Source organism: Dromaius novaehollandiae, chromosome 2, assembly GCF_036370855.1.
Source record: "Dromaius novaehollandiae isolate bDroNov1 chromosome 2, bDroNov1.hap1, whole genome shotgun sequence".
Taxonomy (NCBI): Eukaryota; Metazoa; Chordata; class Aves; order Casuariiformes; family Dromaiidae; genus Dromaius; species Dromaius novaehollandiae.
In genome coordinates this window covers 18,546,652-18,572,903 of record NC_088099.1, presented here as the reverse complement: position 1 = coordinate 18,572,903, position 26,252 = coordinate 18,546,652, and the positions used below count along the sequence as shown (strand labels likewise).

General features: G+C 41.3%; 1 protein-coding gene across 7 annotated transcripts in view; it reads right to left on the bottom strand.

Moving 5' to 3' along the window:
- Positions 1–1,617: 1,617 nt before the first annotated feature.
- MKX (mohawk homeobox) overlaps positions 1,618–26,252 on the bottom strand; it is a 51,696-nt gene continuing 27,061 nt past the window's right edge. For 5 of the 7 annotated variants that reach the window (XM_064505876.1, XM_064505871.1, XM_064505873.1 and 2 more), the window contains exons 6-7: positions 6,658–6,691; positions 3,904–6,538 (exon numbers count right to left, since the gene is read on the bottom strand). In XM_064505876.1, coding sequence (XP_064361946.1) covers positions 6,352–6,538; positions 6,658–6,691 — 221 coding nt within the window. In that variant the 3' untranslated portion in view covers positions 3,904–6,351. Of the gene's footprint in view, positions 2,161–3,903; positions 6,539–6,657; positions 6,692–26,252 lie in introns of those variants that run through there. The other 2 variants (XM_064505875.1, XM_064505877.1) reach the window with 2 other exon arrangements.

The window sequence follows — 26,252 nt, the reverse complement described above, 5'->3', positions numbered from 1 at the left end:
AAGTGAATGCACCTATGCACAAGATGAGTAATTTGTGCGATACCAATGCTTGAGGTTCTTCGGTTCAGACACAGCTCTCTTGGAGAAGGTGGATCCCATGCTACACATTCCATTGCCAATTATGGTAACATCAACTACCAGCATTTCTTCAAGTGCACCAAACCGAGGGCACTCAGCCCTGTTCAACTGAGAGCAAACTCCCACTCCTCTCCCCCAGTTACCTCACTTACCAAATAGCACTGCTCTCTCCTACTTTCAGAGCCTCATATCAGCAGGGAGAACAGTGAGGGACAATGCTACCGCCCCCCAGCACTCCCCGGTGCTTAGAGCATCTCCAGGGAGAGCACCAGCCCCTGCCCATGGACTGGACCCTGGATGGGACTTGTCAGAGCACAATGGGGCCAGGACTCCAGTTTTTCACCAGGAAACTATCTTTCTTACCCTCAAGATAATGTGCCTTTACTGTAAAAGAAAGAAATGTCCCTAATTTGTGGTTATTTACAGCACTGTAAATCAGGCACATGCCACGAAGTACCAATAAAAATTGTTTAAAATCAGCCTTAAATAGCTAAACTCTCAACTGCAGCTCATAAAATGAGTCTTGGCAGTTCTTAGGTAGTTATGGTTAAATTGACAGTCCTTTTGGGAGTTAAGATAGCCAAAAGCAGTAGTAGTTGGGAGCGAAGTGATAGATGGTGGAGCTTGTTGGTTGAAGAGCCTCTATTGTATGTTCCTGAGACTTTGTATGTTGACTGGCCATGGGCTGGCAGAAGGGAGATATCAGACTTTGTCACGGAGCACTAGCTTGCTAGATCATATATCCTTCACTTATGTGGCCCTAGAAACTGCAAAGCTAGACAGAAGAATGAGCTTTGGCATGAAGGAGCTCATTGCTATCTGCATGTAATAGGAGACTTTTCAGGCAGGAAGAAAGATAGAAGGAGAAGCACGTCCAAAACAGGCTGAAAGGAAAGTAAGAAAATCTGAAGAAGGGACCAACAGCACAAATGAAAAAAAGCCCATCCATAAAGAAACCAGATCTCAGCTCCTTTTAAAAAGTCAGGTGCGCGAGTTATATTAGCCTTGAGCCAGGTCTAACTTCCGCTGCCAATAACCACTTCCACTGCCAATAACCCAAGCTGACATAACAGCAACATTAATGAGGTTTGGGATTTTTTTTTCTGTTGCATTAGGCATTCATGTCTCTTTTCCACTTCTTTTTTTTCACAGCGTACTTGTATTTTAGCCAACCTCCTCCCTCCTTGTTAAACAAGGGGAGATTCAAGATGGGGCCCAAACCTAAACACTGGTTCAGCAATCCAGCACTGTGAAAGCCACAGGTCTGGGTCTCAGTTCTGCCACTGGTGCTAATGCAGATCACGCACACCCAAATGCTGGCAAACCAACTTTTGCAACCTAAGATCGTATCCAGGCTGGATTCCTATTGCCTCTCTTGCAGTTTGTCAAAATAGCACTCTGAGGTAATTCAGCCCTTTGGGATGTGCTTTATCTCATTTTTCCTTCCCTAGCTAACTATTCTAGGTATGTATTTCCCTAGAGCACCTTCCAACCTCCAGTGCTCTTCTACACACAGCAGCTCAGTGATACAAGGCAATATTATTGTCCTCTTAGCAATGATGAACCAAAGCATGGAGAAATTATGAGGACATTGCTGTGGGTAAGTGCAGGCATGGAACAAGCAATGTTCCAAAAACTTCACAGACATATTTGCACCATGCTGAGTCCAATCCATGTTCTGCTGAGGACCTTGGTGTAGCAGATCAGGCTTGGTGCCATACAAAGGTGGTTACTCAGTTTCCGAACTGGAACAGATTTCTCTCCAGCTGGCTCACACCAGGCATGCAACTGTCTGCACTTGGCCATGGAAACATGCCTAAGTCCTCAGACATTCAGAAATGCTTGAATTTGTTAGGTTAGGAGCTTAGTTCCCTTTGAGGTTCTTCATCATTCTCCAAGAGTCTCACAGGTTGTTCACGGTAAAATGGGACTAAAACTGGGGTCTGCCATGCTTAAAGTTGTTACCGTGACCACTGAATTGGTTCCCACCAGACTTCAGAGCTGCTTCTGGAGTACTGAATAGTATCATTTGCATGGAGGGTCTGATGTCCTCAGTTCATGCAGAGCCCAGGCTCCATTTTCCTGCAAGAAATAGGCCATGGTTTAAGACAGTGTGCTCATGTATCATAAAGATTGAATGGAAGGGCAGTATAAGCTGAAGGCTTCATTTCAGAACCTGAGATTTTACAGCAAAAGAACGTTTGTATGTGTGAAAGTTTGCCGTGCTGAAAGACAGCTGCAACCTTATGTATGCCACATACCAAATGGGCATCTAGAGCAGTACTCATCATCCCAAGCAGCAGTGGCAAGTTTTGCTGTTGTAACTGCTTTGCTCTCCTGGCTGTACAGGGATCCTGCTCTGAGTTCTCATTGCTCTCTTGAACGTAGCACTTGAGAATAAGACTTGCAAAGCTTGCCATCTGTGCACAGCCCTGATAGGGCCTGACTTACAGGAGGAGGAAGAGAGAGGTCTGTGTGATCAAATGAAGGTGTCAGCACTGCACATTCCTGTTGCAGCTTTGAGGGGCTGGACAGCCAGGCAGACTTTTATCTTCCATCCCACACAGAGGACTCTATCCACACACAGCTGCCTCACCTGGCGCTTGGAGGTGGTGCAGGGAAATATGGCCCAGGGCTCCTCAAAAGCGTAAGAAACAGAGGCTGTCAATATGAACTGGAAAGCCTCTGGAAGGATTCCCGAAGAAGGCCTTGAACTAAGGCTGCCTGCAGCTCCCGCTGCTTGGCAGTGCTCCCATGGCAGGTAGGGTACGGTGTACACAACCGGCAGGCCACCTGGGAAGCCATGCCCGAGGCTCAGAGTGATTCCTCCTGCAAATATTCCCTCATTAGGGCAAAGTGGGGAGGTAGAAGGGTTCCCCAGATGCTGGAAGATGAAACTGTTGTCCTGAATACTCTAACTTCTAAGCAATGTGACCAAAATTGGACATCCCCTTTCTCTCAGTGCTTTTTAGGAGGTTGGGAGTGCTCAGCTCTTGCAAACTGTACGAGACAGAACGGGTGGCAGAAGAATGAGTTGGTTCCTTCGCATCAGATTCAGGCACAATGTAGGCACCACGAAGCCCAACATCATGAAGATGTAGGTGTTTCTACACAGTCCGAACAGCAGAAGTCAGGCTGTGAATTTTCTTTCAGTAACTCACACAGCAATTGAATATCACATTGGACAGACATTACAGCACTACACATATGTCACAGATAAGCAGAACATAAAACCTCTAAGTGCTAATTGCCCACCAAAACCTTAGTCATCATCCTTCCCATGCAACTGGAGGCACTTTGTCGATGCACAGAAGTTAAGGGACCAGTTGCATTGGGCTCTTACTACTGCGAATATTCAAATTCTAGATGGGCTGATTGTAGCCCCGTCTCCATCAAGGCTCGAAAGCCTGGACCTCCCAGTACATCCATACATGGTACTGTAGACAAACGCAGCCTGTAAACAGAAGAGAGCCCTAAATGACTGACGTCTTTCCAAGCACATGCACCTTCTCCAATGACTCAGGACAGCAACTACCTATGGTTCCTTATGCATTCCTCAAATGTGGAGGATTTATAACCATCATACCCTATCATTATAACTAGCAGTCATTAGCCTAAACTTGCTAAACAGCCACTTTTATCAGGAATGTGCTAAATTACTTCACATAACTTTGCACCAAGAAGTATATTAATCAAAAGACTACCAATCCTGTTTTCTCTTTGCTTATCATGTGCTTGTACCCAATTGCAGAAAAACCCACAATATTACTGGAAACCAGAAATGCAAATGACAGATAAATGAATATTTAATTCAAACCAGAACAATGTTGTTTGCAGTTATTTATTTTACTAAAATGGTTACATATGTCGAAACAAAGAAGAGCAATAGTAATAATGTTTGTTTTTCCTATATCATAAATAATTATTGAGTCTTCATTAGCTGTTGGCTCAGCACTGATCATGATTTTTGTTATTTAAAAAAGACACACACATAATTCATTAGAATTTGTGTTTTGGAAAACTCTAAAGCAGCAGTAGAAAAAATAATAAATTAAAGGAAATGTAACAAGGAATTATGCCACGTATTTCTTAAATTTTAAACCTACTTGATGTGTTTTACAGATTATTCTTTGTGCTTTGATCATTTAAAAAAAAAGAACCATGAACAAGTAGTTTATACAATGGCTTGTCTTCTCCAATTTTACTCCAGAGAAGTCATCAAAAGTATCTTTTTTACATGACAAATATTGTTGTCACTTACACAGACAAAAAACCTGTGAATATATCTAACAGAAAAGTTTGACAAAATCATCAATTTATTGTCACAAAATATTTAATACCAGAATAACTTATAATAGTATGAACAAAAGTGAAGTATTAACTCTCTGCTATTAGTTATAAACTCACATTATTATGTCAAAATCCAGTAAAGTATCAAAAATTATTGTCATGGAATCCTAGACATATAATGATGCAAGTCAGTAAAACATATACTTCAACTGTTCATACAGTCATGACATACATTTCTTGCTTGGCACTTTAAGTCAATGCAAATCAGCAATTTAGAAAACAAAGTAAAAATATATATGTACAAAATATTTTCATATCAAATCATTTTCATCGTACACTAAATAAACCCCAAAACATGTTATGTTACATCAAGAAGTTTCCTAAGAAGTCACACCAAGGCTGATATTTGCAATGTATCTTGACTATTTTAGTGCAACTGGAACAGCCTATACTTGCAAGTTAGTTGCATCATTAGCACAATCCTGCTTCCACTGAAGTGGTAGTTTTGCCATAAAATTCAATGGGGGCAGGACTAAAGTCGTATCTTGTTCATTGATGGCTCACCAAAGAGAGAAAAGAGGAGAGGGGTAAGTAAGTACGAAAAAAACCTGACAGGATACCCACAGGAAAAAAATCCAAATCCTAGCAACAATCAGCTCTTTTCCAGTTTTCTGTAACTGATTCAGTATAAATCATATTTGGCTTTGCCACTGTTTATTCAAGCACTGTAAACCTCATTAGAATATTGTTATATGACTTAAGAATAACTTGTACACCAAAAAGATCTCCTTAAAAAACAAACCTCGTTTTGTGTTAGTTACTACTACTCAATAGCCATCAAGTTTAGAGACATGACATTCAATACATGGCTTAGTGTCTGCTTAAAACTCTCCTAAATTGGATGCTGAGATTTTTTAATGTTTCATATCCCATACATTTCTAGTTTGGGCTTTGATATTTTATTACAGCTTTTTTTCATTGAAATGTGAATTGTCAATCCACTGTCCTCAATTATGCAGTAGATAAAAAATAAAACCATCTAAACCACATTAAAGCAATAATTTGTATCATAGAAACTTTCCGAGTTCCATTGCAAATAATGAACTACACTATAGATTTAGTTTTGTACAAGAAGAAATCAGTTTTGTTTACTTACATCAAAACTTCAATAAGTCACTAGCAAAGCCTTAAAAGGATAAAAATTCAGCTCGAATTGACAGGTAGTCTGGCTTGAACCTTCTCAACTAGAAATCTATAATGGGCAACATGTCTGAGAGCATATGTATAAGTTCAAAATAATCTGAACAGTCACCGTATTTCCTAAATTCGTGTGTTCTAGAGTATTGCACTTTTCAAAGGAATGATTTTGGTATTTTAATATACTGCATATACAGGTGAGAAACATGCATAACAACCTCATTGTCACTTTGACAAAACATACTGTACAATTTTTATAACACTGGTTAAAAAAGAGAGAGCGAATGATGTAACAATTCCATTAAGACTCAATTTGTACAAGTCAAGCACAATTCTCCAGGGCCTCCAGCAGTAATGTGTTTAGCCCTAGGCTGCTTAAGCCCACTTGGAATAATATACAAAGGTTAAGCATTATGGCATTATCATTTTGAGGCATAATAGTGTTGTACTATGCCCACGTTATAGCTTATTTCTTGAAAGCAAGGCACTTACTGTAATAGCAATGCAAACATCTTATGCGCACTTTGATTAACATAAAATAAGTTAATGTTTTGATAAAAACAGGTTTTTTTATAATTTACATGCCTTTTATAGAAGCAATTGAACATTTCATTTAACACAAGGAAAACATCTGAGTCTGAAGGAATGTTTTTTTTTTAACTGACTGTACTGTAAAAAGGGGCCTAGTTTCCACATTTGCCTCATATCTGTGAATCTGATTTTACAGAAAACCAATGCTGTGAGGAAAATGTCCGTTTGACAGGAAGAAGAAAAAGGACCCATCTCTTAAAACTGCTGAACTAATGGCACTTTAACAGTCTTTACTTCTGATATATGTGATGATTTTTGAATGATGCAGCTGGTAGTTCCCTGCAGTTTATCCTTTCCTTGGGCAAGGTTCGTTAGGGCCATAGCTGCGTTGATCTCCTTCCAGTACGTTTCATCTTTGCTGGTTCCTTTTCTGTTAGCTACACTAGATTGAAGCAATAACAAACATTTACATGTACATCTTACATAGCTACAGCAGCTGTGGGGTGTCAGGACAAACCGTAATAATAAAAATTTTGAAAAGCTGTAAAGTCCCTTACTCACCTTTCACACTTATTTGGTCCATTCTCAAGAGTTTCTGAAAATAGAAAGAAAACATTTTAAGCGTCTATTTTCTTTTAATAGTTTTTAAAACAAATAAATTCATGGAATCAGCATATGGAAAAATAACCCAAGACTAATTCCAAAATTGAGACTAGATTTCTAAATAAAATCCTTCTTTAGACACCTATAAAGAGTCAGATTCACTCAATGGTCTCTGTGTGGAGAAATCAACACTGAGCTTCGAGCAAGGCACGTGTCCAAAAAATCACCGTGGGGAAATTTCAATTGTGGGGAGGTTCCTACGATAGGGTGTTACAGAAATAGGCACTGGTGAGGCAGAAGGTGCCACCGTCAGTGCTCGGTCCTGTCCGGAGCATCCTGTACCAGGCCGGTCTGGAAAAAAGCATTTTGGTTATCTTGGTAATCGTGAGAATAAAGCCAGTCTTGGAGGTTTATCTACATTTTGCAGGGCAATGGAGCTGCTTGTTCAATACATAAATCCCAAGGACATAAGGAATTATAAAAACTAAAAATTAAAATCAGATTTATCGCCCTTCAGTGAATGCACTCTTGTATGCACTAAAAATAGCCCGTTTGCCCATACGCAGCCATCATGCGTGTGGTTTTTAATGTGTCCCCTGCCCAGGCTGCAACTCAAACACAAGCACAAGCCGAGAAGGATACATATTTCTAAAGCAGCGAGCACACGTGGTTAACAGCCTTCCAAGATTAAACTGCATCACGGGCATAATCTACACTTTCCCATCAAGAGCCACATTTTTTCATTCATGTAAGCCCTCACATCGCCGAGAAGCCAGAAATATTTACCAGGCAGAAACGTATAAGCTTTATTCAGGGCGCCTACTATCCTGACAGAGACATGCATGATAGAGGGACTAGATGATGATGCCTAATGGCAACACCTATGAAGAATGAGTCAAACAAAACAAACAGCTATGGGCAACAAAGATGTAAAAAGCCCCTACATGCAGCATAAATCCAGTAAAGCCATGCACCTCTTCATGAGACTGGAGTCCCCACTGGAAATCGGCCTTACCAACATTTGATCAGGAGAGAGATACTTCATGCTGTGTTTGGCTACACATTGTTATTTAGCCTTGCTTCATTTATTTTTTACCACTGACAATTTCAAAGAGGAGGTTTAGGATTTAATAGGTCAGTAGGTATAGAAATGGAAAGGGCAAGTAATAGAGCATGTCACTGCCAGAGCAAACCTGGATATAAATACACATCTCTCATGCATCTGTCAGTTTCTTCTGCTGCTGGAAAATATTTCCTACGAACAAAAAAATTGCTTGTATAAACTTCTGAGGAAAGTAGGTGTGAATGGTGACACACATTCCAATTCAAGCGTTTATTTGAAGGAGTATTTGCAAATATTTTTTAGTGGTGTTTAGCCAGCTCTAAAGGAAAGTGGCTTGCCCAGGGCATATAAGAGCAGTTGCAGAGCTAAAAAATAAAATTTAGGAGCAGAGAGTCACACAATTTTAATTTTGCTGGAGGTTCTTCCTTATTTAAAAAGAAAACACATTTTTTATTTCATTCAAATTTTATGTTTTTTAAACAAGTAATTTATTTCGAAGAAACTTGAAAGTGGGCTACAATAAAACCATTATTGATAATTTGCAAAGCTCTTGCTAATAACTGATGTTAAAGCATGCTAGCACAACGAAGTCTGAAAATCCATCATTTCAATCCACAGGCGCCCTTTTTCTTGCCAAAAATCCTTTTCTGCTACACCGAATCTGTGACAGCCTATCTTAGTTCGCACTGGCATAGCTAGCACCTAAGCAGCTCACAGCTGTTTGAACTCAATGTTTCACAGACCCTAGTGAAGGAAATCAGTATTTTCACCATTTTTGGACGGGGATAACCTCAACAAAGGATACAAACAAACAACCCAGTTTTGCAGGGAATGTGGCTCTCCAGACCTTTTGCCTTCAAGGGGACAGGAGCATGCCCCACCCTCCCTGGCCTTCTTTGACATCTTGCAGGTCAAGTTAGCTTGATCCAACTCCAAAAGGAGAACTAGAGGCAGGGTTCATCTCACTTGCCATTAACCTGCCATCTAAAAGTCATGCATTTATCTAGACTAGTTGTCCATTCATTCACAAACAACAAAAAGGTCCTGCGAGAAGTAGTTCCAGCCCACCTACCTAACACAGCCCAACTGCCCTGTGTGCTGCTGCAAAAACAGACAGGGTAGCCCTCTTCCACGGCCACCTCCTCCCACTCTTTCCCTTTTGGCAGCAACATCATCCATGTGGAAATGCTGTGAGCAGGATGTGGGGAGAACTAGGCCTCCCTCTTCTTTGGAGATTAAACTGGTGGTGTAATTTGGCCTTAGCTGCCTATCTCAGCTTGGGATGAACTGCAGGCTGTGTCTTTACTGACAAGAATGGGAATCTAGATGAAAGTATTTTAAGCAGTTAAAAAAAGAACAGCCGAAGCTTGCACAACATTTTGCTTATTCTTCACCTTTCATAATCTATCTGCTTTGCCCTGAACACTAATTAAAGCTTTTGGTAATTATAGCTTTCGAAATTTGACGTAGCTGCACAACAATTGCACAGTATATTTTACTGTAAAAGCAGCATGCTGGTAAGCTTGTTGCATGAACATAACCCAAGAACAGCATTCCCAGTATGGAAAGGGATAGGTTTCTTGACCATTGCACAATGTGTTCCTAAATTTCTGCTCTTGGGCAATGAGGGAAACGGCATCAGGCCTGCGTAACATCACGGGAAATGGCAAATAAAGGCATGGAAAAAGGGTGCATCATACTGAATCCCACTGACGAGCCTCAGCTAGGGATTCACCCCAGAACAAGTGCAGACAAACAGACCCACCACTTTACTCATGGCCCCTCTCTGTCTACACAAGAGGCACCACTTTGTGCAAGGTACCAAGGATGTGCCATAGCCATCCTCTTCAAGCTTTGTGTTGGAGGTTATCTTTAATCTACATAAACATCAGGGGGCAGCCACCTTTGGTCTCTCCTGAAGAAGTGTGGTACTCTCTCTACTCAGATCGAGACAGGCTGTCACACAATTTTCAGCCTCTATAGACTTCAGTGTAGAAGTCCCTGGCTCTCCTCCGGCATGCACGTTACGCTTAGTTCAATACCAGTGTGTAATGTGTCTCCAGAGAAAGACAGTGATTGTGCATTATTATATTCCACATTGTCCCCAAGACTTTTATATACTAGGGCGTATACTCAAGTTTATCAACTGCATAACATTGTCCAGCACAAATAATTTTCCTAAACAAATCACAGTAGCATTCGATAGCATATTTATTATTCAGAACCAAATCTATTAGCTAGTGATGAAGGTGATCTGTTATGTCTCCGAAAGCAGTGCACTTACTGGGAGAAGGATGTTGGTAGGTTTTCAAAATATATTGAGATCTTATTTAAGTCTATTTAATATTAAATACCAGGAACATCTTTTTGTTACAAGTTCAGAAGTCCCTTAAGAAGGTGGTCACTTGCTCTACAACTGGAAAGTTTTAAGCACTCTGAAAATGCAAACACAATTATTTATAATTAAACATTGTCATTTATGCCTCCCCTTCTCGTGCTGAATTCTGCACCCAATTGTAAACACCCAGCGAATCAGCTTTTGCCTGGCCAGGAATGTCTCATTCTGCTCTCACCACCCGCCCAAAGAAACCAGCTAGGTTGGATATTTGTTCCCTCTTGTTTATAATAGGAAGGAACTATAAATCACGTACTGATGGAATCCTGTATACCTTTCCATTAGTATGAGTTTTCAGTATACAGCTTACTGTAGCATGCAGTGCCAAGCGTGTAGTCACTGGACAATACCAGCTTTGTGATACAGTATGGTATTTTTCAGGACTCACATAATTATTAATAATATATGTAGCACATATTTTTTTTTTCACCATGAAATTTCTTCATAAATATTCACTGGTTGATCCTGACAGCTCTCTTGCAAGGTAACCAGTAGTCCCATTTTAGCGGAGATGGAAATGAGTCACAGAAATCCAAAGACAACATGTGAAGGCAATATTCCATCCATTTAAAACGCATTTATGAGCAGACTTTTACAGGGTTTCTCCTACATTTAAAATTTTTTCTTTTGTTCTTTTGCTATCAGGTAAAATGCCCACCCAAAGAAAATAAATCCTAGGCTATGGAAGAGAAGCAGGCAAACTATCTGCACGCTGGACAGTAATATCACTTTCCTCTAGTACATTGCCATTACACTTGATTTTTTTTGTCAAAATAATATATAAATAGTTTACAGGGAAATATACATCTCCTAAATACACAGTAGTAGCGCATATATCTGCTCCAGCTCACAACATACAAAGGCCCTCTGGCTGCACAGTTCTTGCAGCACATTCACATATTTCAGAACAATCCAGACCCGTAACTTTTATGTACCTGAAGGAATCCATGAATGTTTTAAATAATGCTGATTAGAGCTACATTTTAGCCTTTTGATCTAAGAATTTTGATCTAAGAACACCAAACGTGTGATGATGGACTGACTTCACCTGGAGTCCCTGCAGGGAACAGCAAAGGAATGACTGACCCCTCACGTAGGACCAATTTCTCATCCACATTTCTCCCCCACTCAGTGTTAATACAGTCTAAACAGAACCACAGTAGCTGGCTTAAAACCCTGCTTTGTGCTATCAGTTAATGTAGACAAAGCAAATATGGTTTGAAACCAACAAAGGAAAGAACATGTGCATGAGAGAATAAGACAGAGAGAAAAGGGTACAGAATATTATGTAGTAGGGAAAAAGGATATGGAAATCAAGACCCACTAGGTCAGTCCCACGTGACTGTAAGAGTTCTTGAAGCTACTTAAACATGTACAGCTTCCTTATGAATTACACACCTTCTGTTCTTGCTGAAAAGGGAGGGCAAAAAGAGCTGCTGGCCCCAAAAGGTGAATACTATAAAATATTTGTTGGTTCAATAAAAGGTCCTGTATAACTTATCTTCATTTTAAAATTGGCAGTGTTATTCAGCTGCTTCTCTTTTTGCCTCTCCTGAACTTTCTTTTGTTGGTTTTGGAGACTCTGGCTTAACATGTGTTGACCAGCATTTTCAAAACAAGCAAAAGGAGGAAAAAGAGGGAGGAACAGGAAATAATCAGAGGCAGCTGAATGAAAAATGAAGTTTACATGTGTGAGTAAATTGGTGGTGAGATGAAGTATTTCTGTAGGTCACACACACACACACACATCTTGACTGTCAAGTATTTTCCAAACCACAAATTCAGGACACATATGACTTTCAGATTCTGTTTCTCCAAGAACAGAACTGGGTTAACTGGAGTTAATATTACTGTACTCTTTTATACTGATACAGCTCCTTTCCTCCTGAAGGATCCCAAAATAAACATCATACAACATCACTAACTTTCACCCACATCTGGAGTGAGAAAGTGGCTTAGTACAATCTACGCAGCAGCACAAGGGATGGGAAATTGTAACCCAGAATGCTAGGCCAGGCCTCTTCCTCTTGCAAGAAATGTCATTTAATCTTGGTGCAAAGACCATAGGACCTTCTGAAAAACCCAAACACAGTAAACCTCGGTTCCTCTAGTTTGAATTGGAGGAGGCAGGAGCTGGCCTTCCTGTGCTTACACTGAGGGTGCTCCCATTTTGAGCTTGATGTGAATAGACAAACGAGTTTCCGAACACTGATACCACTCAGTCAATGAACTACGCTAGCAAAAGCTTTCCAGACATATACAGGACTCTTCTGATCCAGCAGCTGGCACAGAGACTCTTAGAGATGAATGGAACAGACTCTTGAGGATGAATTACGGAAAAGCACAGACAGGAAAGCTCCCTCCAGACTAGACTCCCAACTACAGTCTTGCACAGAAACAGCACTTCCTAAATGCAACATCCAGGAGACCCTGGTCTACCTCCGTGTGGGTTCGGTTCAATGTTTCTCCCCATGAAGCTGCCCCAGCCTGCACAGGGTCTTTGCGCAGCCTGGCTACCTCCGCCAGGCCCAGCAACCTCACCAGCCATGGCGGTGAGACCTCGGTCCTGCCGGGGCACAGCCTGGCGTTAATGCAGGCTCAGGCTGCCGGCAGATGCCTTTTGGATGCTGAACCGCAAGCGTCAGCAGCTGAGGAGTAGAAGTGCTGCCTGTCCTGCCCTCCCCACCCGCTCTGCAGGCAGACACGCTTTCAGCTGCCCGGTCTGAGCTGGCAGCGCCTACGCAGCAGAGCCCCTTGGGTTGAGGGAAGAAAGGTCCATCTGAGTTACAGGCAATCTGCAGGTACTGAAACAGTGAGGCAGTATCTGGCCATGATCTGTGAGTGAGCACGACGCCCACCACAGCTGGTCTAATCTCACGGGGGTACTTGATTTCTACCAACAAAGATTTATTACAATGTCCTTTTATTGGGTGGAGGGAGGAAAGCTGTCAGACACTCTTGCAGGAATAAGGTCTAGGCCCAGGCTCTAAAGAAAACTCCTTTTCATCAATGTTTTCATTTACTACTGTTCTCTCTTTCCTCCAGGAGGAGATTATGGAGCAGCTCGTGATGAAGTCACCTTCACAACCCCATTACTTCACTTACCCAGCTTCGCACTGACTGAGTATAAAAACTGATCTGGTCTTTCTGGGTGACAACCTCTTTCTGTCATCAGCTGCTTTGTCCTTTCGGATAGGCAAACTGCACAAAAACAACACGTGTTCACAGTGAGAGTTACAGGGAATATTTTTCCCTTCTCTCTCAGCAGGTCTTTTCCAGGAGCAACTCTAGCTCTGGCCAACCTCTTCCATTAAGACCCACAGGTTGTCCTGCCTGCCTCACAAATCTCCCCTAGCCGTCACACCTCAGACCAAGCCTTCTCAGGGAAATCTTCGCTTTGAAATTTGCTTCCTGCACCAAAGCAACAGATATGAGCTGTACTGGGAGGGACTGGTGGAACTCAAGTTTTTTTCCTGAACACTTGGGAACTAGAAGACCTTTCTTTCCTGTGCAGTCTGGAGCCTGCTGAAGTGCGAGCAGGCATCTAGTTACATTTTAATACATGTGATTTTTATAAAATGAGTGTACATGCCCACAGAGACTGGGATAGGTGTATTTTATAAACTATAAAACAGAATTGAGTATGCAGGTCTATATTCACATTGGCATTAAGAAGTGCACTGAAAGCACTCCATAATAGAAGGCATGGTGCAAACGGTGTCACCACCTCGGGCTGTGCACCTGTGTGTAGAATTTATTAATTAGCAAACTAGATACAAACCTTGCATAAATCACTTCATTGTTCTGGCTGTCATAGCTGGCTTTAAATTTTCCATGATCAGTGACAGTGTGTTCTCTCTGGTGAGATTCAGCGCATGGTGTGAGACTTGTTTTTCTAGCCAGGCTTTAGCAGAGCTTATAATGGGAGTTGGGGCTGTGTAGTGTTGGAGGCAAGTTGTTAACGAACTGACGGTTATATGGTATTATGTTCTTTTAAGTTTTCTGCAAAGCTAACTGAAATCAAATCTTTCCTCATTGAGTTGGTATGTAATCAGTTGTGTAAGGCTGTCAGATGCCTTGGTGATAGTCTCCCATATGGATTTCATAATGGATAAACAAATATCTGACCTAGGCTTCATTTTTGGTATTATCTGGAAAGCAATTTACAGCACATCCTATACTGACTGGAAGGATGAACTAGTTAGCCTTCCTATTGCGAACCATTATGGATTACAATGTAAACTAAGTAAGGCAGCAGGGAAGGGGAAGGCTGAAAAAAGAAGTAAAAGAGCAGAAGAGGAAGAAAAAAAAAGAACTAAAGGAAAGGTAAGGGAGATGTTAAAAAAAGGAAATGAGCAAACCGCAAATGAAAATGCATGAGGAAAAAGAAGAAAAAGCAGAAAATATATTGATACATCCATTTTCTTTATTTTTAATTAAAAAATATCCCTTTCCCACCCAGGAATCTCGCTGTTGTGCAAGCAGGCACGTTCAGACTTTCATTCTGGATCTGAAAAGTTTAACTGGGAGCCCTTAAAGCCTAAAATAAGGCTTTAAAAGTAAAAAGCTAAAGTCAAACACAGCCAGGGTAAGCACTACTACACTCCAGCCGGATTGTTTTTCATTAAAAATGTGGGGTGAAAGGGAGGGTTTCAAAGCCATATTTCAACCCCAGGCTGACACTATAGCAGTAAAATCTGATTTTGTTATGCTAGTTGGCTGCGGATTTGGGAGCAGACCCTACATATGCGGTATAACATTATGATATAAATGCACGCACACGGGATATTTTCAGAATATCCTGCTGAACTGACCAAAAGGCACCATGCCGTTCCTGTGGCCCTGGTGGCCATCGCACGCCAGGACCCGGCCCCTCTCCTGCCCCAGTGCAGTCAAAGCAGGCTCAGACACGGCGTACGCAGTACAAAGGCAATTTAAACGACGGAGTGCTGTATTTTCAGGCCAGTGGAGGAACTTCCACATTAATGCCAGAACTGATTTCCAGGGCGTGTTCATCCAGCAGCGCAGAGTAAAGTATGGGTAAGTCCGAAAGGGAGAGGAAATTCACTGTTTCTTTCCCTTGCCTTTGAGATAAAGCAGAGACTGACAAATGGAATAAGATCTTTTTAAGCATAGCTGCTTCAAAAACGTCCACTGCATGGGATATGGAGATGTGCGTAATACACACATCCAAATACTAGAAAACAAGTACCTAAGTTTGTCCCAAAGTTACTGCTATCTATGCGATCACAGGCAAAAAAAATTAAAGCAGCACTTAAAGAAGTGCATAAGCACATATGAGGGTCCATCAGCCAAAGGGCTGCGAAACCAGTTGTGGGATACAAAAGAGCTTTATGGTAACCCCAGACAACTGTTGCACAAAGGATCCTACAAATCAAGGGATCTACATTTGAATTTTTTTCTACATATTTCTATAAAGAAATACAGATATATTCATCTGTATCTGCATATATATTACATGTGCATAAAAATAAGAATGCCTAAGCAGTCTAAGTTTATCCTCTCACTAAACATACTGTGAAATACAGCAACACAATCACACCTGAGATTTTCTGTGGGTCACTAGCTGCCCTGAATGTGCCCTGACCTGCTCTAGCGATGAACCCAGGCTGTTTGGTGAGAGTATTCCCTGCCAAACCTCAGGTTACCGTCACAGCAGCTGGAAGGTGATTGCAAGAGGGAAATACAAAAAGATAAAAGATAGTCAATTGGTTTAACATTGCCCAGTAACTCATATTAATGATTAATGGGATCTCTGCTTGTGCTACAAGTTTAAGTGTGGGGCTAGACAAATTGTTTTAACCAACCTTTTTGTGGATGGTGACTGTATGATCCTCAGTCTCTCGACTCTGACCCGAAACCCCAAGGTCTGATCTTCAGCAGTGCTGAGCCCTCACGCATGCAACTGAAGTCAGCAAGAGCTGTGCTTCGAATGTATGAAGAGCCATGAAATTATGAGAAGCCGTGAGGTCTTAGCTATCTAAAATTTCAGCCAAAATGACTTTAAATCTTAATTGTTTGGTGCCTCAGCTCCCCATCTGTGAAATCCTATAGACGCCTCATGAAAATAAATTTATTAAGTTTTGGAAGGACCAGACAGAGTGTATCAAACAGCACTGAAGAGCACATCATGAAATTAATCATTCTGTCCTCAGAGGTGCTTGGCTGTTTTCATGTTACTGCTTTGCCAGCAGAATAGAGAAGGGGCAATGAGCTCCTAGTGCAGACAGTAGCTGGCTTTTAAGGGTTCTTTCAAACTGTTTTAGTACGCATATGTCAAAAAGCATCTCTTTTCTCAACTAACCGGAAACATTATGTGAACCCCTTTTTCCAGCATCTTAAGAAATTCCAGGAGCCTACAGAGAAAGCTGTAGTCACACAACTTTCTGACAGCCTGAAGAAGAAACGGTAGAAAATAACACTGCGGAGTGACCACAGGGGGAATAGTTGCCTGTGGATTAGTCTCACCTCCAATTGCACAAAAACTGTTTGGTTAGTGTTTGACTGAGTTTGTTGAGTCAGCTTTTTGGTTCTGCTCCCCTCGCTTTCTCTTGTGAAGCTACTGCAGTCTTCATCCTCTCACTCACCACAATTCACATTGTTATTATTTCCATTATAGTATTTCTTCCCAAAATGAAATGTTCCCAGACACCTTCCAAACAGGCCCTCAGAGATTCTAGCAAACTAGGAGGTATCTTGAGAAGGGCAGTGTTTTTGGATCAGCTCTGTTTTCCTATTCACTGAGTGAGTGAGAGACAGCGGAGCCAAAAAGGCAAATGGGGCAGGCTCTTGCAGCAGAAGAATCGTGTGCCCAGAATTATTCGGGAAGTTGTACCCATTTGCCAAGAGATTTTGTGGAAGTGGAAACACCTCCTTCTCTGCAAGCATTATCTTGCATTTATAAATGATTTGAGTCATATTGCAGTGCAATTTCAGTGACTCAGCAGGTAAATCATATTTAGAAGAGTTCATGGACTATCTTGGATATCATGAAGATTGTTGCAGCGTAATAAATCAACCAGGCTGAGCTTGAATCCTCAAGGAGCAGCAAAACCTTAACATTGCAGATGCCTGCTAATTGAAAGTTGTAAGAACACTTCACAGCAGAGGCTTTGCACAAGACAGATGAGGCTCCTGCGCTCCGAAAGAGTATGTGTGGGAGGTCCTGAAACAGTAGTAGGCCAATATTTAACATTGCAAAGGCCTTGGATGTGGACGGCTTTGTGGAGGGAGACTGAATTGCTCTTTTGGCAAAACATGTGAAACTGTCTGTGATAACGGGAATGAGAGTAAGGATGACTGAACAAATATTTGCACTGAATGCCTTGTCAGAACTGGGGAATTGCTACTGATATGATCTTTACTTTCAGTGTTACTGTTTCTGACAGTCTTACAGACTTTGCAGATGTTTATTGGCTACTAAATCATTCTTCAAGAATGTTGGCACCATTCCCAAACCTGAAAAGCCTGAATGTGAAGGGGTTTGTTATTCAACACACACTGCTGCTTTTGGAGACAGTGATTTTGAAGAAACCAACTTTCAACAGCAGGGAAGCATCGTCGACTGATAAGAACATGGGATTGAATTCAAGACTTGTAGCATTCAGGGCCTCAGACGTGAGGCACGTTTCAGTAGCTGTGCACTGTGTAATGGGGCATCCCATAGCCACGTGGCATAGCACAGCGCCCTACGGAGACGCTGCCTGACCTCAGAAAGCTGTGTTAGGCCACATTAACCAGCCTATCCTAGAGCAAAGAGAGCTGCGGGGAGACAGGACTTACTAGCTCATGCTGACCTTTCTATACTGCTTCCAGCTCTTGGTATAGCACAATTGCATTATTTTGGGGCCTCTGTAAAACTCACCCCATCACACCGCACAGATGTGGGTTTTATTACTGTTCCATTCTGGTCATCTACCTGTAGGACATAGAGCATAACAGCTAGGCATATTCAAACCCTACAGACTTTGTGAGTTCACGCTTGGACTCCTTACCTAGAGCTTTTCATATAATAAAATGATTTTGCTGTAAAGTACTAAAAGTTTCCTGAATTTCTGAGTTCACTGACTACCGCCTGGCTATTCTAATGCAGAGCAGCTACATAAGGGTCCTGACTGCATTTGAGCCCTTCCACTCCTGTTCTGTCCCTTTCCCGAATACGCTTTCCTGATCCACAGACAGCACTGGCCCCTGCACCATCCTCCCTATCATCCTTGCTCTCTCAGAAGAGCAGTGCCAGGAGATTGGAACCAAAGCTGGAAAACCATCGTTAAAATGCAAAATATAATAACCCGTTAGGCCCCGGAAGAACAGTTTCCACAGATACAATTGCTGAGCTACAGAGGACTGTGAGCCACAAGATTTCAAACAAGGCAGAGAATTGTGTTCAGGCAGCGCGTCTGAACGGAGGGGAATAGGGAATATGCCGAGGCTGTCACTCTGCTCGGAGTGATGGTGCCAGTTCTCTGGGATTATTCCAAACAATTCTCATCTGGAAAAACTACACCTAATTAGCAATAATGGTAGTAATAATAATTATGAGAGTAATAACACTTATCTTTTAAATAGCAAGTGATAAAAAGAAATCCCTGCCTTTGTATTAATAATACAACAGATTATAGGAGCATGATATATTATCACCATAGGGAAAAAATGTATTATCCAGAGCTATTAAATGTATTTCTCCCAGAAAGGTGCTAATTACCTTGACCAGTGTAGCCCAAGTCACAACAGCTGACTTGGTCTGAAGAACAGTGAAAGCCAATAATCTCCTCTAAAGGCTAATTGAACTGCTGGCTATCCACTTCCAAGATCAAAGACAGCATTATGAAAAGCAGCACCTCATAACATTATTTTTCCCCGAATAGAGTGTAGAGACTTTTTTAGAAAGTTATCAAGTTGTTGTCACAGAGATAGGGTGCCTCAAAAATATGTAAGACAGGTACAGAGGGCAATAATATTATATTTACTACATGTTTGTTTTACAAGAAGTTTTGTAAAGTTTTGTTCATTCAAGTTTTCCTGGAAGTCAGGAAATTTCCATCAGGGAACTCTCTCCTTCAACAATAATTTGCCAGATCGGAGATTTAAATCACACACACATATTTATTTTAAAGTTACATGATATTTATGGTTAAATCAACTGACATTCTTCTAAAAATATGACTTTGGGCAAAATACGAATAATTTAAAAAATCTATAGATCAAAACAACTCAGAAGCTTTATCAGCACGGATAAATAATCAGCCTTTCCTCCTGTCACCATAAATCAAAAAAAGTCACCCAGCATGGTTTGCATCTGGGAAAACTGGGCGATATATATGCATAAAAATATGTAAAATTTATACATTCATAGAATATTACTCCTTTTGTGGATGAAATGGAAATCACCATGGAGTTTTTGCTCAAATAGCAGCCAAATGAACGTCATTTCAGAGTAGCTCACACTTCTTTAGTTTGCTGATGTGTTTCCTGAGCTGCTCAGATGCCTTCCTAACAGTAAGCAGCATACATAGCAGGTACATAGTTGTCTAGATAGGCCTGCATGCTCACCTCCTTTTTAAGAGTTAAGATCAGGAATTTCCTCTTCTGCAGAGAAATGCAATGGGACAGGAAGCCATGGTCCCGGGCATAATTAGCATCCATATCTTTTAAAGAATAACTATAGTAAAAAAAATTGAGATGCTTTGACCTTGCCAACACAGTCCAACTCCAGGCTCTGAGCCTTTGGACCTGCAATGAGAGAACCCGGCACAGCCACAAGCCGCTCAGCTGCAACGCCAAGGCTTTAAGCTCTGTGAATGTTATGCCCCATGTTCTCTAACTCATTGCTATTATTAGTAGTACTTCTGTTTCCACATTTAAAACAGCATAAGTTTTTTCTTCCATTTTTGAAAAGCTTTTTATTTTTTCACTTTTGCCTGTGAGCCAAAGCTTTCCAATAGCACAATAACCTATTCACCATCATTTGCAAAGTTTATGGAGACCTGCAAAGGGTCTGTAAAGCAGATGCAGCAAATGCCGTGTGTAGGCAATGCCTGCTTTCTTTCCCACCCTCCCTCCGTAACAGCAGGCAAATAGACTAGGCACCAAAAGCAAATGCTACCCGAGGGCACACAAAGTGCCCACACAATTGTTCTACTTCAGATTAACGAAGTAAGGTAGTGTCAGCAAAACCCTCACCTCAGAGCACCTCTGAGGATGGCTCACCTCACCTCACCTGTAGGCGTGACTCTGCTAGCACTGGCATATACCACGAACCACAACTCAGTGTGAGACACACGTCTAAAACACTGTCAGATCCTCTGTCCTGTTCCCTGGGAAGTCCGTAATGATTCCCTGCTAACACATCCTAAGCAGTTATCACTTTAGCTGGAGCATCCCGAGGGCTGCTCAAAGGTATCCTGAAAGCTGCAGACCACCCAGAGCCCCTCCATCCTCAGCAAGGCTCTCCCCTTCCCCTCGCAGCCCTAACACGAGTGCAACAGTTAAAATTCAAGGCAGGGCCTGCTTGGGGTGTTTAAGCTTTCCAAGTACTTGCCCTACATCCTTCAAACTCCCAGAGGCCACTCCACGCCACCAAGTGCCTGGAGGACACCTGCCATAATGCCATTTTTTTTACAGGTCTCACTAGCCTTTGTGGCAGTGGGTGAACCAGAAATCCCAGAATAGGAGGTAGTATGCTGACACTGCAAGTGTCTGTACCTTTAGCCCCCAAGAAGGAGCTCCCCCAGCAAACAGCAAAGTTTCTAAAAATTTTGGCTTCAAGACCTTTTCCAGAACATCTAGGTTAATATTGAAAAGCAGCAGTGCTCAGCTGGAAGCAGTGTTTCCTGCCTTATATTCTGAATTCTGCCTTTTGGTACAAAGTATAGGAATGCAGAGGAATATCCACTGCTGGCAATTCTCAACTGAAACTGCTTCTTGGTCATGTCGTCTTCTTTTCTATCCTCCTCGTTCTCCTCTTCCTTTTCACCTGCATTCTCATCTTTCTTTTGGTTGATAGAGAAAGTAAAAACTGAAGCAAGAAGAGACATTTGCTGCTGTTTTTTTTCAAAAAACATCCAAGACTACTTGATAGGGTGGTGCTTGGCTTGCAAAGGTGAAGACACGGTAGCAAGGCGTGCAATAGGAGGTACTGCGTCTGCTTCACTACCGACATTGAACTATTGTCTCTCTAGCGGTTTGTCAGAAACCTGAAAATAGTAATGGCTGCCCAGAAAGAGGCAGATTGGGAACTATGATCTGTGGATAAGGAATGCAAGGATTTCTGGCAAGTTTTGCAGCTCACTGCGGAGGACCGGCCCGCGGCACTCGGGGCTCAGCAGTAAGGCATGGATCACCCCAGCCACGGTGCTGGGCACTTGCTTGCTGCTGTGGAGCAGGGTCTCCTCTTGAAGCCCAAAGTTGTCTGGTTGTGTAAGCTGGCTTGTCCAGAGCACTTGCAACGACAAAAAAAATCCCTTCCAAAGAAGTACCTCAAAGCAGACATACCGGCAATGGATGAGAATCCTTTGCTGAGATTACCGAAAGACAAATTTTTGAGTAAGACTTCTCATATTTTACTCCTGTCCCAAGTCTCTCTGAGACTCCAAATAATGTGGCCTTTAAAATCAAGAGAGTAAAATGTTTTCTACTCCAATGACTAGGTAATGTAGAACTGGCAAAAAAGCGTATTAAAGCTGAGCTTTAAATGTATTACTGTCTTGTCAATAAAATCAGACTGGTTTCTTTTTGTGTCTCAGAAAAAATAGGATCTGTGGAAAATGTTTACTCAGAAAGCAAATTTGAGAAAAATGGACAGAATTTATAAATGGAAGTACTACTTTTTCAAGAGTGTTGAAAATAGTATCTAGGTATGTACTGGTATAAAATCTGTTCCCTAAAAGCTACATTTATTTTCACATCACGTTTTACAAAAATATAAGCATTTATGTTTTAAGGAAACAGTAGAAAGTTTTCTCTCATTATACAATGAAGCTTTTGATCTTTCTATAGTGCTATAGTTCTTTCTTTAACTATTGTTCTTGTTCTCATAGATATGTGAAAGATGCATTCTTTTACGAAACAGCCTTGATTTCTAAGCAGCAGAAAAGATGCTCTCCTTTGGGCAAATACATTTTGTTCATTTGTTTTACAAAAAAAAAAAAAAAAAAAAAAAAAAAACAACAAAAACAGAACAGATTTTCAATCAACACTTGTTAATTTGAAACACAAAGAATTTTCCTGTATTGAAAGCAGATTGCTCTGAAGAAGGGATCATCTTCAAGGTCATAACAGTGCTGGCAAAACTCAAAAATCTTGTAGTCCAACTTGCTTGTGTTCAGCTGTGTTTACTTAGTCTCAACTTGACAAAAGTCTGCCTCTGATTATATAGATCAGTCATCTGCCCACAGATAAATAGATATTACACAAACATTTGGAGGGAATGACATTTGGCTACCAGTGACATTTGGCTACCATTATTTTTGGAATAATTTACTCTGCATCCTGAACGTAAAACACCAAAATGATTCATAACATTTTCTGGGCCCAAATATTTCCATTTAATAAACAAATTGACCTCTATGACCTTTATGGACTTGACATGGTATGCGTCAGTGAAAGAAAAGGTAATTCTTTGTTGCACAGTCTGTATGGTTGGGAAAGGTGGATTTACATAGAATTAAGGATTGTGCCTAACCCAACTCAGTGGCACATCTCCCACTTGCTTGGTCAAGCCAGAGCCCACAGTGTGCAATGCAAGGAGAACAGCATGCTCCTGGAGAGAGCAGCACAGCTCCAAAAGACGTCCCACCACATAACAACATGCAAGCAAATGTGTAAGTGCTCAGCTAGCTGCAGAGCATACACCTGCTGTGAAAGCTCATACTAGCAGAAAGCCCAATGGTAGTGCCCAAGATACAAATGTTTTTTCTATTTTAAATGCACCTACTTCAAATGTAAACGTCATTGTTTTCTGCCTATTATTTTTAGAAGGAAAAATTAGTATGTATTGCTTATGCTCCTGGATGCCAAACTAAAATTTTGCCTTGTATGAGACAGACAGTAGTCTAATGAATTGATAAAATACTTATAAAGCATTTATAAAATAGTTTGTATTTTAAAGCAGGCCTGCCTCTTCCTCAGAGTGGATAGAAATTTTGTCTGGTTAAAGATATTACTTAGCCCAGGCACTTTGTGTTATGAATTATCCAGGAATAAGGCAAGCAGTTATGAATAAATTATATCCCAATCCTTCACTGACAGCTCCTCCTAGCTCTTTCTCCTCTAAGTCCCTGCCAGCTCCCCAACTTCAATTACCCCCCTAAAGAGCATCTATATCATGAACTGGGAAGCACCAAGGGCAATTCCAAGTCCATTAGGGATATTGTTACTGCTGTACATTTAAAATGGAAGATGTCTCTAGAGTATGCTGATAGACGGAAGTGTAAAACCTAGACCAAACAGATAGAGAGATAGCTAGATTAGTCTCTGTAAAACTAGCAAGCTTTCAAAAATATCTTTTCAATTAGAATACTAAAATTAAGAAAGCATCTGATGCAATAGGAACCATATGGGTCTGATATATCCAGCTTCTCTATCTGTGACATCTACACATTCAGTTTAAAGAAAATTAAGACATTTGTTTACAAAGATCTAGTTTATGTGTTTACAAGACTAAGCTGAATGTTTCTAGATGGAATGATTATACACTAGTTATTTCCTCTCATTACGCCTTGATTCAAAAAGAAAATTACTGTAAAAATGGAATGTGTTCTGGATGCAGACAGCTGGAGGTACTGCAAACAGATTTCTATCAATCACGTGGAACAAACAGTGAATTCTTTCTTTAAGGGCTGTTTTCTTACAGAGACCGTGTATTAAGAGCTCATTACACCGTGATGCAAAACTGCACTCTTTCAGCAGTGTGCTAACTATCGCGACCCAAAGGAGAGTTAAGGTCTGATGGAAGCCAGAAAAACGAGGCAGCAAGAATCAGCACAGATCGGCAGCCCAATCACATGACAAAACGCAAGGCATCTCCAAAGCCGCTGCCTGCCAAAAAAAGAAAGGCTGCTGCAAGAAAAATAACTTTCACAGCTTGATATCTTGGTCTTGTGACTGCTCTCCAAACAAGGAGTAAAAGTGGTACTATATAATGTGGCAGGGTAAACAGAACCACCCACTCGTCATCATCAATTGTGTTTCAAATTCGGACAAATTCTGTTTCTTTAAAAAATGATGGGGAAAAAAGAAACAAAGCCTTTTGTTGAACTTGAAATTTATATGTATAATCTGATCTGGCATGGCCCATATTTGCAGGTTCATCTATATCATGAACTACATAGGAATGCATGATTTGCCATGCCACATCAGATTACGAGTCCATCCCAGGTGATGGCCTTTCTATGCTACTGACCATTGCTTGTCTCAGAGGAGCGCAAAGACATACTGCTCTCAGCCAACTGTGCAGTAAGTTAAGCAAATTTTCTGCCTGTGACTTACAGATGATGAACTGCAATATCTTCAAACTAGAGATCCGATCTACAAGGTTTAGGGAGAAAAGAAGTAGACCTGGGAGAAGTTCAGACTTTTGGGAATGCTGGGTCAGAGAAGCCTCCACATTTGGCCAAACCATCTTACAGTAGCCCAAAAACCCAGCTATGGTTTTCAAAATTGGTCTTGGTGGGATTTCTCCAAAGTCTCCAGGATTAGGTATGATAAAGACCAAGTGTGAAAGCTCTTCTGTATTTCTGTTTTCCAGCTTAGTCAGGGAGTGCAGATCTGCCAAGAAACTGGGAAATTAATAAACACACACTCCACACAAAGATAAAAAACCCACCACCAGCAACGGAACTTTAGTATTTCCTAGCCTCTGACTAAGTTCAGGTTTTTCACTGAGTTGTGAGCAACTTGCACTGTATTTTAACCAAGGTCATAGCCTTTTCTAGAAGTGGATTTACTCTTAGCCTGTGTGACATGGAAAAAAAAATGGTAAGACACAGCAATTAGATTCAAAGGTGCATTCCAAGCAAAATGGCCAAATACATCTCTTGTAAGCATATCCATCCTCATTTGTTAAATACTTTGAAAGGGAAAAATGTCAAACTTCTCATTTTGAACTGTAAAAGTGCTAGTATCTCCCATGCTTCTCTAATTTATTCTACAGCCCTTCCCAGTTACACTTGAGCCTCCTACTAGCATTTCCTTCATATCTGCTCTCCACAATATTTTCTCTTCCTGCCTTCATCCCTTCCCCCTTTTCTGCCTCTTCCCTTCCTTCCACCACTCTTCCCTTCTGGCCTTTTCCTCAACTCTGTTTTCCTCTTTCCTTGCCTTCTCTGAACACTCTCTCCTCTCTCTACCATCTTTTAAAACTTTCTGTTTTTTATTTTCCTAACTGAATTTACTTCCTGGCTGTAAGTTTTCCTTTTCCCCTCCCATTTCCACCCTTTCTTGTGTCTTTTGCCTCCTTTTGATGTCCTAGAGATAAACTGATGCTCCAGCAATAACCCACCTGAAAAGCGAGGTGAATCTTTTAAGTCCATTGTCGGCACCAAAAGGAAGGAAAGTGTCCTAGAAAGACCTAAATGACTATCACATTCACACACATGTGGTGCCCATTGAAAGCTGGAGGAGTTCAGCACCTGAGTCAAGTTATTGCACTTTCGCTACCAGTCCCTGCTTTGTGGGGGAGTCCCGGCTGTGCCGAGCAGCGTAACAAGCTGTCCCCGCACCAAAGCATGGGGAGACACACACGACTTTTTGCAGCAGCCAGAGAGTGTCGGTGATGAGAAAAACAACTCCGCTAATGTAAGTCCTTTCTTCACTCTTAACTGAGAACAGCACCCAACATGACTTAGGCCTTTACTGAAACTTAAAAGAATTAGGAAGAGGTGTGGATAAACAGGGGTACAATTCTGCAGCTCTTTGCTCTCCGAATTCTGCTGGATCTCTAAACAAATACTAAAGCATTGTAAGAGAAGCTCCTCAGACGGCCTGCACAGTGTCATTAGCATCACAGCTACTGGAAATCCTGTGAGACTTCAGTCTGTTTTGGCTTCAGGGGAAGAGGACGAAAGTCACTCCCAG